This window comes from Culex quinquefasciatus, chromosome 3, assembly GCF_015732765.1.
Source record: "Culex quinquefasciatus strain JHB chromosome 3, VPISU_Cqui_1.0_pri_paternal, whole genome shotgun sequence".
Taxonomy (NCBI): Eukaryota; Metazoa; Arthropoda; class Insecta; order Diptera; family Culicidae; genus Culex; species Culex quinquefasciatus.
The window spans coordinates 50,344,878-50,365,275 of NC_051863.1; the positions used below are offsets into that span (position 1 = coordinate 50,344,878).

General features: G+C 35.7%; 1 protein-coding gene across 1 annotated transcript in view; it reads left to right on the forward strand.

Moving 5' to 3' along the window:
• LOC6053341 overlaps window positions 1-15,279 on the forward strand; it is a 142,571-nt gene extending 127,292 nt beyond the window's left edge. The window contains exons 4-5 of the mRNA XM_038259851.1: window positions 12,723-13,024; window positions 13,121-15,279. Coding sequence (XP_038115779.1) covers window positions 12,723-13,024; window positions 13,121-14,629 — 1,811 coding nt within the window. The 3' untranslated portion in view covers window positions 14,630-15,279. The remainder of the gene's footprint in view (window positions 1-12,722; window positions 13,025-13,120) is intronic.
• Window positions 15,280-20,398: the final 5,119 nt, after the last annotated feature.

A 20,398-nucleotide genomic window follows, 5' to 3' on the forward strand; every position in this document is an offset into this window, starting at 1 on the left:
CACCGCTAAATATAACGGAGTGGCTTGACAAAGCACAGTCTAAATTGTTGTTAGCAACAAGGTGTTATTTTCCGTAATGGAATTCGGTCTGATGGATGAAATCGAATATGACCGACAAACGACAACAAATATTCCAAATCTTTAAATTTATTAAGCTATTGTTTTTCATATGTTTATAGGACCTTTGCGAGAAAAAAAAATCTAGATATCATGTTGAACCGTTAATGGCCTATCTACAATCACTTAGCTTAGAACATCTAAGTAAAGTAGTTACTTAGGAAAGTACGCAACTTACGGCCGTCATCCACAATCAACTTAGAAATTTTGCTGGGCTGATATACGTTGCTATGCAGTTGTTTGTTTACCTTTGATATTGAAACGTCAACTTACCGTAGATTTTGAAATTTTTCAAACCATACGTCAGTTTCTAATTTGATTACTTTTCCATTGTAGAAGCTCGGCTTCATTTCCATTGATTCAAATTCCTAAGCTAAGTGAAATTTTCTAAGCTAAGTGATTGTAGATAGGCCATAAGGCTTGTTTCAAGAGTTGTTTGAACTACTGGGGTTCCATTAGGGTGACAATAAAAATGTAATATATTTTGGAAAATTTCAGGAGATACTCCCTGACTCGATTCTTCAGGCATAAATAAGTAACTGTGCCAATTTTGAGCCAAATCGGTTAACGTTTAGAGGTCGCTATTGATCATTGAAGTTTGTATGGGAAAATTCGCAACTCGGAGCGTTTTGCACCCTTCGACAAAGTTGTAGGGAATGGAATTTCCTACAAGAATTTCACACTTGGACAATTTTGGGTCAGACCTACGCCACCTGCCGGCTAAATTCTTAAGCGATGTTTTTCCTCATACATTTTTGCGAATTTTCCCATACAAAATTCAACGATTTATAGGGACCCTTAAACCTTAACCGATTTGGCTTAATATTGGCACAGTTACTTATGTTAGCCTTAGGAATCGAGTCAAGGGGTATCCCCGATTTTTTTTATTGTTTTTAAGCCGATGGGAGGGAATGAAAAAATAAAAATATTGAAATAACAAGCCATAGTTTTAACATTTGCATGAAAAAAGTGTTTTAAAATGAATTTTACACTAGTTCAGTTGATTTGCAGTCATTAGTTTTCAAAAAATCTAAAATTTGACGAAAACAAAAATGTTAGTGAAAAAATAACATTTTGCGATAATAAATCAAACATTTTCATAAATTCAAAATATTTTTTAACCAACCTAAATGCTAAAAATGATTCTAAATGCATGGGAATGCATTTTAAATTGATATCAGCTGATTGCAATTCAATTTCCATTGAAATTTTAAAGTTTTTTGAAAAAATATGTTTTTCCCCTTTGATTTTTCGGGCCAACTTTGAAGAAGGGAGACAAAAATCTATATATATAAAAAATTTCGACGGTTTTGTTCGAACACGAATCAGTTCAATACGGAGCGTCGGATCGAAGTGCTTTTTGTTGCGTTGGATTCGTATAAGCCCAAGGAAGGTTCTTACGCTAACTAATTGACACTTTGACCACTTTGGAACCGGTTCCCGAGAATCGGCAAATTTTATGGAGAAAGTTACATAAAATCATAATTTGATCAAAGGAGGCTGAATAAGCAAAAAATCAAAAAACGTCAACAAACGAAAAAAAGGCAGAACGAAGTTTGTTCGGGTAAGGCTTGTTTTAAATAAAATTAGTTCCAGCCTTATTGACTTTTATTCGTTTTTTCCCAATATGGCTTTAAAGCTTTATAAGTTTTACTAAAATTTCGAAGTAAGTTTTAACATAAAAACCTCTTTTAGTAAGAAATTTTATCTACTCAATGCCAATTTTTTGAAGATATTTTACCCAACCGTGTTTGACAGACGATTTTATTTTGACATTGCTATGAATTTTTGAACAAAATATTTTGTTTTGAAAATGTCAAAAATGTTAAAAAAATTGATATCAGATTTAAAGTTGCTATCAAAAATACTTGTGATATTCTGATAAAATGCATTGTTTTCAAGTTTTCAACTATTTTCCATTATTTATTTTTAATTTAAGAAAAAGTATATCCGTTATCTCCCTGAAAAAGTCACATGGTTGAGAAATTTCTTAAGTTTTTGTATTTTGAACATTTTTGATCCATTCTTCCATTCTTTAGTTGCTGGCTGAAGCCACGACTAATATTAAAAGATTATAAACTGTATTCTTCGATAATTTTAGTTAAAGTCTTCACATTAAAATTTTGAAAATATTTAATGCAAAAATGTGGGAAAATTTCACTACATTCTTGTTTGCCGTTATCAGGGATGAAATTGGGTCTGGGGGTGAGATTGGGTCATACAAAAATGCTGAAATTTGTATGACCAATCTCACCCTCAGAATCAAATAAAAAAATCAAACCATCCACATTAACGACCCCCGGGTCTTTTGTGGTCTCTATTGCAAGTTTCTGCTCGAACCTAGGAGTCCGAAGGCTTGAATGGGGAGAGCACCCAAACCTCTTTCTACTCCAAGGAATTTTCCACCCCAGTGTTTGAACTGACGACCTTTGGATTGCGAGTCCAACCGCCGCCAGCGATTCCACCGGAGTAGGCTTGGTTTGGTGTGTTGTTTGTACTTGTGGCATGGAGATGACTCCTACACCTGGAATGACTTAACGGCCTAACAACCAAGGCCGGGACCGACATTTTACTTCCTCATCCGATGGAAGATTGGAGCAGATGGGAATCGAACCCAGAAACATCCGCTTACAAAGCGGACAGCGTAACCATTCGGCCACGCACTGCTCTCAGATCCAATGTCAAATAAAAAAAAGTTTTAAAGTTGAAATTACGAGCCATGATTTCAACATTTAAGTGAAAAAAGTGTTTTAAAATGCATTATAAACCTGTCCAGTTGTTTTGCTATCATTAGTTTCCAAGAAAAAAAAAAGTTTTGGCGATGCTGTACATCGGAATTTTATAAAATTTAAACACATTTTTAAAAGACCTCAAACAAGCTAAATATGATTATCAATGCAGAAAAATGCATTTTAGATTGTTTTCAGTTGATTCGACTTCCATTGTTATTAAAAGTCTTTTGAAAAAAAAAATTTTGCCCCCTGTTTTTTCGGACCAATTTTGCAGGGGGCGCGACATAAACTTTGAAAATTATTTGCACCTGCCTAAGTGGTGAGAGTTGGCACTATTCACAAATTTAAAACAAAAAATTGCAGAAAAAATCTTAAATCTCAAAAATAGTGCACTTTATGAAAAAAATCTTTGCAAAAATCAAGGGTGCAAATTCATTTTTGTCATCTGAATTTGATTTTCAAAAAAAGCTGACTGTACTTTCAATACTTTCTTTTAATAGTTTTTTTTAAACAATGTTTGGCCAATGCAAATTCTCCCGTCATTTACTTCACTTTGCATTAATGTCCCATGGAAATTGAAAGAACTTAAATGAAAAATATTTTTGATGAAAAATATATTTTATTCTAGGCAATCATAACTAACAACTTCGTTAAAAATGTGTGATCAGATAATTCCATCTCACGAAATTTACAGATTTTCGAAAACATTCGCAGCAATAGTGTATGAAGAGCCTTTAATTTGTATGCAGAGAGCAATGTTGAAATTTTTTTCTTCAAATGAAAAGTCGATTTGCAAAAACGAAGAGAATTACATATTTTGCTGAAAAATTTTTTTTGGTAATTTTGGTCTGAAATCAGTTTTTTTTTAAATATTTTGTTTGGGATATTTATTTCTTAGATTACATTTAATTAAAGTAAGTTAAAATCATAAACAATTAACAAATACCCAAATTGAAATATCAAACAAAATACGATCCATCAATTAGTGGCATTTTGCATCCACAAATCACGTAAGTTGATTGACACCATCGCCGCATTCGTTCAACCCTAATGTGGCCAAATGGCATGGTGGGAAAGTTACGTGACGCACTTTTCATCGCGGAGATTTCCCACCAACAGTGGCGCCCTCACCCCATCACACTTAAGCGACCTCGGAACCGATCGCTCATACGTAATTATGATACCGTTTTTTTTTTCGCTATCTTTTCCAGTGTGTTATTGTTGATTTTGGCTCGCTTCTGCTTCTGCTTGTTTGCCTTTACTCAATTTTCTATTTGTGCGCCGGTTTTTTTTTCTTCCTTTTGACGCAGAGCCAAACTCTATTATAAATAGACCCACCTTCTTCGATCATTATCCGAGTCCAAAATTTTTCTCACTTTCGCCTTTTATCGAAATTAACAGCTCCATCAAGCCCCGCTACAAGTTCAATGAGCTTCTTCGCCTTTGGTTTATTGTGTGGGGGGTGACTTTAAAACAATAGTAATAATTGCCCTCCTCGATGAGAGATGCTGCCAAATCAACGGATGTATTTCGCTTTTTAAAACTCGCTTCGAGAGATGTAGGGGAAGGTGAAGCACCTGCTGCTGCTGCCGTACAGAGATCATCGAGAAGCACTTAAGGCAACTGTACAGCTCCTAGCCGCACTCTTGGCGAAGGCGGAATAGGCGTTGAGGTACTTACTAGAAAATGAGCTTTGGAGGCACGTGTGTGTGTGGGGGCTGCTGTGCGTGAGTGTCATTGAAGAGAGACGTCTTCACCGTGAGAAAACGATGGATTGGTTATGGTAGTTGGGGTTTACACAATATACTTCAAGGTTTGTCGGACTTTTTTGGTTTGTTTTCTGTTATCTGTTTGATTCAATTCAAATGCATTTTCAAGTTTTTACTAGGATTAAAAAAAAATGTTTAAAACAAATACGTGTCAAATGTAGCAACTTTTACACATGAAACTGATTTAAAGAGAAAAAAATCTTAGCCTGATTTCGCTGATTACTAAAATATTACGTTGAGAACGCTGAACCCTTATAAAAATGTCGTCCAAATTTCCAGTTTTACCAGTTCTACAAGCCATTCAAGCAGCAACAACCACCTAATCAGCTAACAATGACAGTGTGGCGCTTCAATCCGGTTCGCTAAAATGCTGCTCCAGCACACACGTGGGCAAGCCACACATAAGACCGGATAAATTTTAATTTGTAATGGAGTTTGGGGGGGCAGCAGGTATTCAATGTGCTATTAGCATTAAATCGCAATTTTCCCTTTCATCTCGGTGCGAGCCGCCGCCGTGTGGCTTTCAGCAGATTTACCAGGTGGATCTAAAGTGGAATTTGAAAAGAGGATTTTGATTTTAAAAAAAAATGGGAAGGGTTTAGAATTTTGGGATTAGCTGGAGCACGTGTCAGTCGGTTCGTAAAATTCTAATCGGATATGTCTTGTTTCAGAAATATACAAAATTGCTTAATATTGACTAGCTAGTTCGCCTAAAATACATTTTTTAACCAATTTTTGATCTTTGGGATCTTGGATCTTTTGAGCATTGGAAAGAAGAACTCTTAAAATGTAAGGAAATTCTAAAGTTGAAATTGTGACTTGTTCAATGTGACTTTGTCAATGTTTTTAAAAAAGTATTTTTTTCTGGGTTCAACTTTGGCTGTGTTTCTTACTAACGTTTTCTCTATATTATTTGAAAATTTATATGCAGTTATTTTTGTATTGTACCAGACTATGCCTCCAAGCATTTTGATACAAATTAAATGATAGTGGTATCGTTCTATAGTAGAAAATGTGGAAAACAAGCAAAAAATTGAAAAAGTGGCTGTTAGAACAAAAAACAAACTTGATAGGCAAAAGATAGTAAAAGGATGTAGTAGAGTAAGCCAAATACTATCAGAAACAAACATAAACTAAACCAGATTAATTCAAAATAAAATACAAAAATGAAACAAGAAAAATATTAAACAAGACAAGTGAAGTTTTTCATAGAACCCAAATTGCTCAATACCTCTTGAACACGAGAAAAATATATTTTTTTAAATGTGGGGGAGATTTGGCCATAGTTGTGGGGAATAAGGATGTAAAAGAAAAAACCGTGTATGTTTAAATTATGTTTAATTTTTTATGAGCTAATTAATCATCAATTTTTTTTTTCAATAAGGCCGTTGCAAATATTTTTCAAAGTTTATATCGCACCCTCCCTCTACCCCTTCAATCAGGGGAAAACATTTTTTTTTCGAAATGTTTTTTCAAAATGTTAATGAAAATTAAAATTTAATCAGCCGAAAACCAGTTAAAATGCATTTTCCTGCGTTTATTATCATATTTAGCATGTTTGAACTCCTTTGAAGATATTTTAAATTTTCATGAAATACCAATGTACAGTCCCACGAAAAGTTTTTTTCTAGAAAAAAAAATTCCGTCAATACATCGATATTTTGAAAACTAATGATTGGAAAGCAACTGGGCGCATGTAAAATGCATTAAAAAACCTTTTTTTCATCCAGATGTGAAAATCTATGCTTGTAGTTTCTATTTTTATATTTTTTTAAATTTTAATAATTTCTGTGAGTTCTGTGAAGATACATTCGCTCAAACTTGACCAGCTTTTAGAAAAAAAAAACATTTTATATATTTTTTGTATGTATACGGTAATTTGAGATCATTTTTGAAAGCATTCAGAAATTTTGGTTAGGATTTGCTAGCAGTTGAAATTGTTTTTTTAATCCAAAATAAAATTCGAAGTTTTTGTAATCGCCAATTCGACGTTGTAGTGCTATCTTGTCGCACCTCGCTTTTTGACGTTCCGAGAAAAACGCATTTTAATGATTGACTTTGAATTCACAAAAATTAGAGCACGCAATGTAAACAACAACAAATACCATTTTTTTGGTTGTCCCGAGTTATAATTACAAATGTTTACGGTATTCGGGCATGTACGTGTGTCAAACGCGTTCTGAGCTGAAATATTTTTGAGCAGTTGTCGCACTTGCAGCAATTTTCAGGGTGTGTCAAGATAGCACGACAAGATTGAATCTTCTTTCATATGAAAAGTGACAACAATGCACGGAGGATTTTCGGTTTGTATTGAATATCTCAGGATTGAAATCGAATTTTGGGGACATGTGAAGGTCTAAAGAATTGAGAGCAGCACAAAATGGCGTTCTTAACAAAAATTGGCTCAAAATGCAAGTGTGTCAAGATAGCACGACAACGACGAATTGTCGATAAACTCGATTACTACGAGATTTGCGATCTTTCCATACGAGTAACATTCCGTCAACCTTTGAAAAAGTTGTTCTGACGTAAGTGTTTGCTCGCAGAATTCCTGGGATGCTTGCAAGATTGTCCAACCGTACGATTATTTGCTCACCTCTGACGCGGGTAAACCGGTTAGCTAATAAAGGTGCGATATTGCGATGCTCATTCAGTTGTTGCCAAATGTTGTCAAGGTATTATAGTTACAATTTCGAAACACCTTTTTTTGTATGGTGAGAATGTTTTTGTTTTAACGAAATCTGAAGGAATTCATATCATCATGTTAAAAAGAGTTCAATTTACGAAACAATCACATTCCAATCCACGTTGAAATAATTTGACGCTCAACCACTAATCGCCTCTCATAACGAAGCTATTAATTGCGTGAATGAATTGCCCACCAAACCACCAAAGCATTGTTCACACCCAATTAATAAGTGGGCCCATTAAGTGTGGCCATCGATCATCGATCGTCGCACTGGATACCCCCCAAAAAAACCCCAACCACGGGATCTCGAAAAGCAAAAGTCAACGGCTTTCACTCACGTCTTTTGGGGGACCGATTAACTTAATTTCACCCCCGCGTCGGTCGTCACCTATATGAACGATGATGATGGCTCGACGGTCAGCAACGTGATTTTCAAAACAACAAACACACAAAAAGTGGACCACTTGCGTCAAGCGCGCAAAATAAACGCGTCTAATCATTCCGGCAGTTTTGTTGCTGACGGTGTGGACTTATGTTTGGAGTATGGCGCGTGCCTTTCGGGTGGTTGTTTTTACCCCCCTGCTCGGGAGAGAGTGTGTGTACGTCAAAAATGCAAACGCCACGCACGGGGAACCTATATTAATAGGGTTAGGTAACTGGGGCGGTTTGTGGGCACGTAGACTATACCGTATACTGTAAAGTATACATTAGTATAAAAGTTGTGCCCAATATATTTTTTTTATTTAATGTCTGATTTCACAAAGGAAATAAAACATAGAATTTTATTTCAAACAGTTAAGTTTAAAAAATATATAAATATTTCTTGCAATTACATTTTAAATCTTAAAGGCCTGATCAGTTAAATAACTCATTTAAAAACAAAAACTTTTTGCAATGTTTTACTGATTTTAATCAAATCTTTTCTAAATTACACAATTTACATTTTTGATTGCGTATGTACGGAAAATACGTTAAACTTTTTAAATACCGTAAAACAGTGTGACTATGATAGGTTTGAGATTTTTACGCAAAATGAAGAGTACAAATTAAATCCGTACGGAATGGTTTGGAAACATACTTACCGTGGTAGAGAAGTGTTCAAAGTAGTTCTAGAAAAAGTTTTCATAAAATTTTGAAAAGTTTAAAAAGTTGGTTAACTTTAATTTAGAAAATGTTGATGAATTGCATTATTTTAATATTTTCAATGTGTCAAGATTTTCTCAATGAAAGTTATTACGAATTGGAAAACAGAATGCATTTTCGGATTCTTTGGACAATTTTTAAGTAGGAGCAGGTAGGGGAAATATGCCCATTTTAATCACTCCAAGCCGTTCGACCAATTCTAATCACTTTTGCCGTTTTCCGCTATTAAATCAACATTTTCAGATGTTTCAACAATCGAGAGTTGCTTGCTCACTTTTATGTGAGTTATTTATTACTTTGGAACAGTCGAAAACACTTTATGAAAGCTGTAATTCATGATCAAAGTGCTGATAGGCCGATAATAGAAATAGGCTGAAAAAGGGTATGGTTCCCCATGTTAGGCACCGCGAGCGTATCGCAATTTTAGAATAAGCAAATTTCACACACTGATGTAATGTTGGGAAGAATAGAGTTGGGTTTTTGGATGTGATTTAGCTTTTGTCTCGCCTTTATTTTGCACCGCACTTGTCTTGAGCTTACGGAGTGTCGCCTCCCAGTTTAAACCGGAACAAAATGGCCCCTAACAATGAGTTTGTAAAAAATAAATATTCTTTTTTTTTAATTATAGTTTTTACAAAATATCCAAATTTAAATGTACTTTCAGTAGAAAAAATCATATAAAATCTGAAAACGTTTGATTCGTGCTTCGAAGTAAGTTTAAAATGCTATATGAAGCTATAATTCTATGAACAAAACTAGTTTTAACAAATTTCAGGTAAAACTCTGACATTTTAACAATTTTACCTAAAATTTACATGTAATTTGATAAAAACAGTTTATAAATTTTGTTTACTTAATAAACCATTGATATATTTTTTTTTCTTCTAAAACTTTACTAGTAGCAACTTAAGTGATTGCCGTAAAAATAAAATTTTAACACCTTTAATCTGATTTTAACAAGATAAACTATGACTTTAGAATTCCGGGGTGACTTTGATACCCCGGAATTCTATATAAGAATTTTAAACGCAACTATTTTTTTTAAACACAATAAAAAAAACTTTTTAAATAAAATTAGGGCATGGACTTTTGTGGCCTATCACATGTTTGTTGTTTAAAAAATAACAATTTTGAGAAGAACCATACCATTTGGAAATTTTGCCACAAATGAATTGAAATGTCATTGCATTGATTTTTTTTATTTCATGAATTATTAAGTATTTTGTAAGCTACATCCCGTAGTATTATACTTTTTGCAAAATAGTCATTCAAATAAAACAAAACAAAAATAAAGATATTGATCTTAAATTTATCAATTTTTCAATTAATAAAATTTTGGGTTTTGAAATTGTTTCGATTTAGCTTTTGCTTTCATAAACTTCAGACATCAGAAAAATCATTCATTTAACAAACAATCAATTCAAAAAAAATCAAATTTTAACTTCTAGCAATTGTTGTGAAACATTTACTTTTCCTATCATTAACGAATTGGTGCAAAGTTCCTTCCACAATTCGCCACATTTTCATACTTTTTCTTGAAATTAAATTTTTGTTGTGAAAACTGAAAAATCGATTTCTCATAAAAATTTGATAAAATTTCTGAATATATGGGTACTAATACAAGTCCAATGACTCGAACTAGTCGAGTTATTCAACCTTTTCCAACTATTTTCCATGGTTCTGGTCTTTACTACCCCTTTTTTTCTTATTCTTATCAATACGTATTATGTTTTTATACAGAATTTTTGAGTTTTCTCATACATTATTAATTTTTTTTATTGTTTTCATGTTAAAAACAATGAAATACTAATAATAATTGCTGAAAATAAAGCTAGCGCTATCCCTTTGCATATAACGCCACGGGTATTTTACTTTAGATGCAAATCACCATTAAACGAAATTTTCATTTTTTTTGCGTTTTTGAAACCATTTCGAGACAGGAGCATTCAAAAAGACCCAAAAAGCAAATATGGACAATTTTGTTTATTGGACCTTCTAAAAAAACTGAAATGGTGAAATGGCCTATTTATCATCACTAGGGTTAGTGAAATTTCACGATTTCGCGGACAGCGTGAAATCCGCGAAATTTGGCTTTTTCCGCGAAATCCCGTGAAATTTTATGTTTGTGTAAAATTGTTACGGTTTTTCTCAAAATAATTTATCAGGCTCGAAAAGGAATAAAAATAATCTTATCAACTACTGTAGAATTAAGCAAGTGAATACCCTGGTTTATTTACTATTACAGGGTGGGTGGTTTTTGACAATTTCGTGGATGGGGTGAAATTCGTGAAATTTATCAATTTTCTTAAACATTTTTTTTAAATAAACTACTTAATAAATATTTCATCCAAAAAGACTATTCAATTAAATTTTATTAGTTTTCAATTAAAAAGCTTGAAAATATATGTATGTCAAGTTGATATGAACCATTAGAAAAAAAACGTTCAGATTGTTGAGTTTTTTTAGAAACTAACTAAATTTAGTAATATATTCATTCGCTGTTCTAAAAATTTTACTGCTATATATAGTTTTGAAAGAAATCAAATGAATCAAGATTTGTTTTATTCAAAATAAAATGAAGAGTATTCATTTTATTTTGAATAAAAAGTCTGGAATCACACTTTAAAAAAATATCAAATTTGTTTTTGCCTGTTTACTTTTAACGATATTTTTTTAATTGGGTGGATGATTCCCGAGAAAGTTAAAAATACTACTTTTTTGTTTTCTCATTTAGAATAAAAATTTCGATTTAGTTGAAAATTATATAATATTTGCAAATTGATTTTAAATTTAGTTTTTGAAAAGTGAGCTAAAATCCTTAAAAAATTTGTTTAATGGGCTAAATGTCGCAGAAAATTCAATCAATTTTACTCATTTTGACTGGACAAGATTGTTAAATCTTGCTTTGATATGAAATGCAATAAAATGTAAAATGATATAATAGAAGCAAATCGGCGAAAAAATGTAAGATTTATTAGTCGAATATTAAAAAGTAGTTCTAAAAATGAGAATACGCGTGCCCTACCTTTTTTTAATATGTATAGAGCCCATCCATAAACCAGGAGGATTTTTTTTTGAAAATCAGAAGATTTTTTTGTGTCGCATTCAAATTTAGTGAAATTTTTTTTTTAGTTTATTGAAGAATAATATATAATTAAGCATAAAAAATAGTTTCTGTGATTTGAACAAAGGATTTTCAGAGTTATTTTAACATTTTTCAAGTTCCGCGAAATTTGCGTGAAATTTGGTGTTTTAAAATTGAGGTCCTCGTGAAATTTGCAATTTTCGAGCGTGAAAAATCACTAAGCCTAATCATCACCAAAAACAACAGTGCTGAAAAGTTCATTCTAGAATTCGTTTGAATGCTGAAAAGTTCATTCTAGAATTCGTTTGAATGCTGAAAAGTTCATTCTAGAATTCGTTTGAATGCTGAAAAGTTCATTTTTCAGCAGTTATATCGAAAAATAATATAAGACCCTGTTTTGGTGTTTGAGTTGGCTAGATACACGGACATCAAACTAAAGCGGGGAAACAAAAGTTTTTCCAAAATCCTGTTTAAAATAATATGTTTTATAAATTTGAACCGAATGAAATTGTTCAAAAGTTTTCATTACTCATTTAGTTCATAAATTGAAAAATAATAAAAAAAGAATTTTAACCTTCATCTTTCCGGTACGAGAATTAAACTCACGACCACTGGATTTGAAATCCAGTACGCCGTTAATCAATACCCATCCCCAGCTTGGCAGTCTTCCAAGTGAGCATTTTTATTCTTTGAAGGGAAACTGACTTTGAATAGAATTGATACCATATTTGTAATTCCATTTGAAAACTACTTCACATGCAATAACGTTTATTTTTCCTTTTTAAATCAATTTTGAACAAGTTCGATTTTCTTCTGAAAACCTGTGCAAAACAAAAGCAGACGCACTTTGTGGTTGACCCTCGTCGTTGTATGATCAATAGCAGAGACTCGCCCCGCCAAAAATGAACGGTCGTTGCGACCGTCTCGTGCACTGACTCTGTTTGTTCGTTTACGTGATTTTACTCCATCAATCACGGAAATACGGTACCTACCGTACACGTTCGGGGGTGGACCAATTGATTGGTTTGGTTCCTCCGCCAAACGGGGGGAAAATTAATGGAAAACAAAGAAACAAAAGGAAAAACGGTTTGGAGACGACACCCCAAATCGATTACACCCTCGCCAACAAGTGACGCAATTTCGGATAAACAAATGGCTGATGATTACTTTCTTTCCTTCTCTTTCAGGTGAAGGATGCGTGGAGAAACCACTCGCGACATTGTGGCGAAATTACACCCAAAACAGCAAACCGGACGTGATGATGAAGCTGTGCCTGTGTCCTTCCGGCCTGAAGGCGACGACGCGGCAGCACGGCCTCACCGAGTACTGGTCCCACCGGATAACGTACTGCACCGCGCCAAAGAACTACCCGCGGGTCTTCTGTTGGATCTACCGGCACGAGGGCCGCAAGCTGAAGCACGAGTTCCGATGCCACGCCGTCATCTGCACCAAAGAGTCCGTCGCGCAGGACATTAGCACGGTGCTGAAGGTGGGTGATTTAAAAGACAAAAAGACAAAAAGACAAAAAGACAAAAAGACAAAAAGACAAAAAGACACAAATCTAATTCTCTCTCTCTCATTTTAGGAAAACCTCACCAAAGCCCTGCAGGAGTTCAAGCGGGACAAGCTGAACCGCCAGAACGCCCGCCTCAGTCTGGCCAACAGCGTGTACGACAACCCGAGCATGCCCCGCCGCAAGATCATGCTGAGCGTCGGCTCGAACAACTACCGGCCACCGCTCGAGCGCTCCAAGTCCGCCCCCAAGCTGATGGCGATCGAGGAGATGATTGGCGAGGAGGAGGAGGACGACGAACGACCGGCTGTTACGGTTGCACCGTCGCGCGTTGCGAAGACCGAAGAGTTCCGTGCGTGCTGCCGCGAGGACGCGCTGTTCCCGTCGACGACGCTGGGCCGGCGGAGATGCCGCCGGGGGCACTCAATTCGGCGCGGCCGGTTGCGGAACTCGTTCAAGTCGCCGAAGGCTGTGGAAGCGAAGGTACCGCTGAAGAACGAGAACGTGGTGCAGGACAGTCCGATGACCAAGTCGGTGGACTCGATACTGGACACGATCAAGCAGGAGGAGGAGGACGAGGGGGAGGTTGTTGGGGAAGGAGAGGGGGATGTGAAGGTTGGTCGGCACTCGGACTCGTCCGAGGATGACTTTGAGGCGTTCTTGCTCAACTACAATTACAATTCCAAAGAACCGCTGTCGACGGAGTTGATTTCGTACCTGGATACGAAGCTGAGTCCGAAGGTGGTGGCGAGTATGCACGATCTGAGCAATAGTCAGCGGTCGGAAGAGGGCGAACCTAGCAGAAGGTTGGAACCGTCGCGGTACGCGTTGAGTTTAGACGACCTGGATAATTACGAGGAAGACGAGCACGACCACGAAAACACCGAAGACGAGGTGTTCTTCAACCAGGATGAAGTGCTGGAAATGCTTCGCAGTGCAGCGGAGTCCGCCAACAACTTCATCGCCGGCGAAAAATCCGACCTGATGAGTCTCCTCCAAGAAGCGCCCAGCGGCGAAGACGACACCGCTCCTCCATCGCTGCTCTGCGTAACGAACAAAATCAACGGCAACTCCGACAGCGACGAAGGTTCCATCTCCAGCGGGTGTGAAACGTCCAGTACAGTTACCACCAACACGGACGAATCCGCCGCAGTTCTCATCAAACCGTGTTCCGTGCTCGAACGGGTACGCTCCTTCGAGCAGCTCGCCGAACATCAGGTCATCCACGAACCGCTCGGCGAAAAGACTCCGCTCGGCAGCAAGCTGAACTCCGAGCAGCTCTTCAAGCGCAGCATCACATTCCCGGCGCCCGGCGTCAAAACGAGCTTCCTCCTCCCCGTAACGACCTCCACCATCGTCCACCACGAGGCCGAATCGCCAAACTCCACCCGACCAAACTCCTCCAACTCTGGTGGCGGTCCGTCGAGCCGTCGGCTCAAATCGACGGTGGCCGCCATCAACACCGAGCTCATCAACCACCTGCAGGCGATCGACTCCGACTCGGACCTCAGTGACGAGTCCGGCTACGTCGAGTTCCAGGAGCATCACGGCGCTGCGACCGCCAAGTCCGTCAAGGCTTGAGCACGTGGCGGGTGAGCTGCTCCAGTACGGTTCCGGGTACAAAAGATCTAGTGATTTAGCTTTACCACACTAATAAATTCACTAAATTGTTTCTTTTTTTATGTTGTTGATTTTTGTTAGGCGCAGAAATGCTCGCATCACAGCAAAGAATTACTATTCTTAGGACACAAAATCACACAAACACACACAGCAAAAATCCAGGCAAAATATTGTTTAGCGTACTAACTATTAGCGATGACAATGAGGACGTGAAAACACACACAGACACATACCAAATAATTTATTGTACTAACAGTATGGTTTAAATCGTTAGTCGTTAGGTTGCGCTAGTTAGACGAAACAAGATTATTGAAAGGCAAATCTAGAGATCCTTGGAAGGGAGTTATGATATTTGTAGCATCCAAGTGACGAAAGTTTGCACATCACAACAAAAACACATAGACAAAAGCGGGGGGTAAAGTTAATATATAAAAAGGAAACCAGAACTAGAATAACTCTTTGTAAAAGTCCGACAGGTACCTATCAAACCCTACATAAATGCAGCAGTATAAACTGTTGATGAATCTCCGTTGAAACAAACACACCGCGTTGCGCTCGTACAATTTGTTTTATAAAACAAAACCGAACAGAAAACCCTTACCCAAGCAAAAGAACCAAAACACTGATGTTGACAAAAAGAAAAGAAGAAGTATAATCCGGAACAAAAGAAGAATTATATAAAAGTATAAGCATACAAAACAATCAGAAGGACTTAAATTTGTAAACTGTGAAATTATTCTAACAGAAGAGATGAATTATATACATACTTAGTGACACAGGCACACATACACGCAAAAAACGTGCATAAATATAGACGGCTATATTTATTTGAAGATGATATTATTGAATGTTTCAAACCTTAAGAGCCATATTTTCGCTAGGGGGCACGGCTTTGTTCTAGAGGTCGTATTGATGAGCTCCGATTTTGATGAAACTTGCAGCGTTTGTTGGTCTCTATAAAAGATAATCTCATGCCAAATATGAGCCCTCTACGATGCGGGGAAGTGAGGTAAAATATCAATTCAAAATTTTACAAAAATGTTCCAAATAAATAGGCCAAATTTTTAAAATGCTCATAACTCAAGTTTGGCAATACGTAAACCTGCTCGCTTGGTTTCATTCGAAAGGTTTTCACATGCACTACAACTTCGACTTTTAATCACATCTGTCGGATTCTTACTTTCAGAGATATTTATTAATTACTGGAAAGTCGTGATTTTTTTCAAAACTGTCGTATCTTTCTCAAAAACGTAGATACCACCATACCCTATGTGGCGAAATTGAGGCATGGCTTGTACTCTAAGTCTACAATAATAACTTTTTGGTACCTCCGATTGTGGTGAAAAAATCAATAATTCTTTGAAAATCCATTTTTTTAAATTAAATGTTACAATTCCATCAAACCCAAAACAATGATTCGATATGAAATTGTTTTTGTTGAGTCTCAATTTCATCACTGAATATGTTTTATACGCTGGAGATGTTAAATATGGCATAATTTGACATATCTTTCAGCTTTTTATGCAAAACTTATTCCAATCTGTATTGAAAAAAAAAAGCTTGTGAATACAAGCTGAAACTATTTCAAAAACTATTATCTTTATTGCTGTTGTTACATTGAATTTCATAACCAATTCATGACTTTTTGGAGATATTTTAATAAAGGATAGGGTGAGAAAATAAAAATGAGTAAAATTAAATTGAAAATGGATGTGAATGTCATTTCTCATTATGAAAAAACGGCTCGCAAAGATGATCACAAAATGAACGCCAAAAAACAGATGAAACTAAAAAAAATCAAACTATCTAAACGTTTATATCCGATGCAGGATGTGGTGTATAAACTTTCAGCAGATATTTTTGTTGAAAATCAACCATTAGCATTGGTGACAACACAAGTTTTAATGAATCCAGTATTTTATATTATAGCAAAGGTTGGTGTATTAGTAATTAGAAAACTCAACGCTTTAACCCCAATATAAAGCAGTACATGTTGGAATTATTTAGTCTTGGGGAATTAACAGGTAAAAAATTCACTGCTGCTGAAGAAAAGAGATTGTTGAGACATTTTTGAAAAGAATGATTGCAAATCAACTGAACGCGTATACAATACATTTTTTTACTATTTTTTCATTGGAATTTTTAAATTCTGACATGTAATTTCACTATTTATATATATTTTTTTTAATTTTGTTGCCTCCCCTCGACCATAGCCAGAGTCAAATTGTTGGATTATCACGTCCAAAACGTTACCATTGATTGAAAGATAAAATTACGCCATTACATAAATTGTTCATGTCACCATTTTCAAAATATAAAAAAAAAAAACTCTAAAATTTCAATGAAAACACAACAACTTTTACCTAAATACCTTATTTCAAATACCTAAAACAATGAAATCAGCCAAACTGATTGACAACTTTCATTTTCTGTTTTCTATTATTTTTAAATACCAAAATTTTCCAAAAAAATAACAAAACTTCAAAAACAAAAAATCAAGTGATAGATGAATTTTTAGAATTTCAAATTATAATATCGTAATTTAATTTTTTAATAATAATAAATTTTATTCGTTTGGCCCGCAAGCTCATTTGAGCTTGAAATTTAGCCCGGCATCCAAAAACTTTGAGCACCCCTGTCCTAAAATAATAGTTTTTTGCATGAAAACTGATGTTTTGCGCAAAGTCTTGTATCAAAATATGCCATATTTAACATCTCCAGCGTATAAAACATATTCAGTGATGAAATTGAGACTCAACAAAAACAATTTCATATCGAATCATTGTTTTGGGTTTGATGGAATTGTAACATTTAATTTAAAAAAATGGATTTTCAAAGAATTATTGATTTTTTCACCACAATCGGAGGTACCAAAAAGTTATTATTGTAGACTTAGAGTACAAGCCATGCCTCAATTTCGCCACATAGGGTATGGTGGTATCTACGTTTTTGAGAAAGATACGACAGTTTTGAAAAAAATCACGACTTTCCAGTAATTAATAAATATCTCTGAAAGTAAGAATCCGACAGATGTGATTAAAAGTCGAAGTTGTAGTGCATGTGAAAACCTTTCGAATGAAACCAAGCGAGCAGGTTTACGTATTGCCAAACTTGAGTTATGAGCATTTTAAAAATTTGGCCTATTTATTTGGAACATTTTTGTAAAATTTTGAATTGATATTTTACCTCACTTCCCCGCATCGTAGAGGGCTCATATTTGGCATGAGATTATCTTTTATAGAGACCAACAAACGCTGCAAGTTTCATCAAAATCGGAGCTCATCGATGCGAGCAGCGTGCCCCCTAGCGAAAATCTGGCTCTTAAGAAAATCTTTGAAAATAAAAACTATTGGAAGAATTTGTCTTGTGTCTTTTTTTTTGTATCACGTTTCCTGCTGAAGAAATGCTGGCCCTATCGATTTCTATTTTTTTCCTATTAATATTTCAATTATAGTGGTTTCCAAAGATTTATTGCCTAAACAAACAGGAACGTGAGCGGAGAATCCCCGCGTCCCTTTCTGCCATGTAGATTCAGAACAGTGTTGTTGTTTGAACATTCATTCATGTTCAAACTCAATCCAATTCAACGAATCATCTTTGCGGTTAATTTTACGCAGTTGGCCTGGCCGCTTTAGCGTTTGTGATGTTTCAATGCATTTGAATGCCAAACTAACATTGGTCCATTTACATTGCTTTGCTAGATATGATTGCTTAACCCCATCTACGGATAAAGTTCTTGAACTTGTCTAGGAGGTCGCTTTTAAAAAAAATGTTCTGCAAATAACTTTACTTTTCTTGTTTCAATTTTCTTGTGGGCTTTCATATCATCAAAAGGGAAGGTGAGGCAAGAGGATCAATCCGTTGACATCGAGTCGGTGAGCTGGTCACAATTCGATGTATAAATCGCAGACTTGTAGAAGAATGACTAACGTTCTATGGAACAGCATCTAATTCCAGCGTGCCTCTAATGTTGCCATATCAGAACTTTAACATTCAATTACAGCTCATCAAAAGCGTTTTCAACTGAAATCGAGTGATAAATAGCTCAATAAGAAGTGAGCAAGCAAGTTTTTATTAAATTTTTTGCAAAATTAGTTGTATAAATAGTGAAAATGAGCAAATTGGACGGAATTAGGAGCGAGTGCTTAACCTGCCAAACATACGAGAATTTCCCCTATTTACTGCTTGGAAAATTTGCAATTTTTTTTTTTCCCAAAAACAGGCGTCTCTCCGCTAAAACTCATAAAATATAAAATAATATCATTTCTGGACTAATTCTGGACTAGTTCATCACGTTACATTACAATGTCACGTGTTGGCGTTATATTGAATAGTTGACCCATTTGAAATGCTAGACATGATTTCAAAATTTGAAAAATCTGGAGCAACATTTAAAAAGGGCGCATAAGCATTTTGACAGCAGCAACTATTTTCCAAAATTCCAAGACAACGAGTATGTAACTATTTAGCAAATCCCGAAGTGTTGAGAGGTAACTGGGGAGGCAAGCCGAAATTAAATCTGAATTATTCGCTCTACAGCATTGCCTTGGCGTTCTCGATTGCGAGATTCCTACTCGAAACTAGGTGTCCGAAGGTTTGATTGTTGAGGCAATTGCAAACATCTTTTTACACCTTAGCTTCCATCCACCCCGGGATTCGAAATGCCGACCTTTGGATTGTAAGTCCAACTGCCTACCAGCGACTCTACTGAGACAGGACCCAGGGAGACGACTCCTACACCTGGACTGAGCTATCGACATAACCTCTAGGTTAGACCGGGGCCAACATGTCCTTCCCCTTCCGATGGAAGGCGTGATCAGACAAATTTCTGCAGCGTGAGAATTGGGTCCTAAAATTAAGCTTAAATTCGAGATATTATTGTTCACAACGATAAAGCTGCTTATTTTTCTGAGTACAATGACACTTTGTACGACAAAGGATTTAAAATAACTTGACAGAAAAGGCCCTACTTGACCATTCGTTTCAAGGGGACCATAGTTGATCCATAGCACAATGTTGTATTCTAATTTTTTTTTGCATTAAAATGAAAAAAAAGTTATCAGAAATGGTTTTTAATCGTGTTTTTTCTCGTTGTTCATAAAAATTGACACAAAGCTTTAGGACCAAAAATAATTGCAGCAAATGCACATCCGCCATTTTCTCGTGTTGATCCAGAAATATTCTATTTTGAAAGGATCAGAAAATTTCACAAATGTTTCATTTTTAAATATTGAAAATAGCTGTTAGAATCCTGATAAGAAATTATTTTCTCTCTAATTCGTTTGTTGGAATGAGGAGGGATTTTTATAAGAAAATGACTGCATACTGATTTTAATAATACAGTCGACTCTCTGGCTGTCGATCTTCTCGAAATCAATAATGATGGATTAATTTTTCTATCATTTTATACCTCCCGCTCTCGGCAGTACCTTCAATATCGACACAGAGAGCGTTCACTGTCCAACAATAAGCATGTTAGTAAATGTAACACTTTAAAATTACACAGCGTCAGTTTATTCTATAAATCTTCGCATACTTTTTCAAATGATTTAATGTACACAGGAAACCCATGAAGCATTGGAACAATTTTCACCTTTTGCGAGTTTTACTGTTTCTCGATTTCTTTTTTATGTCTCGCCCCTTGGGTCAAGAGAACCGTTCTGATCTTAGGCTTAATAATATTAAGTTATAACGTCATGATTCGAAATCCGGACACTTAGTAGCATATCA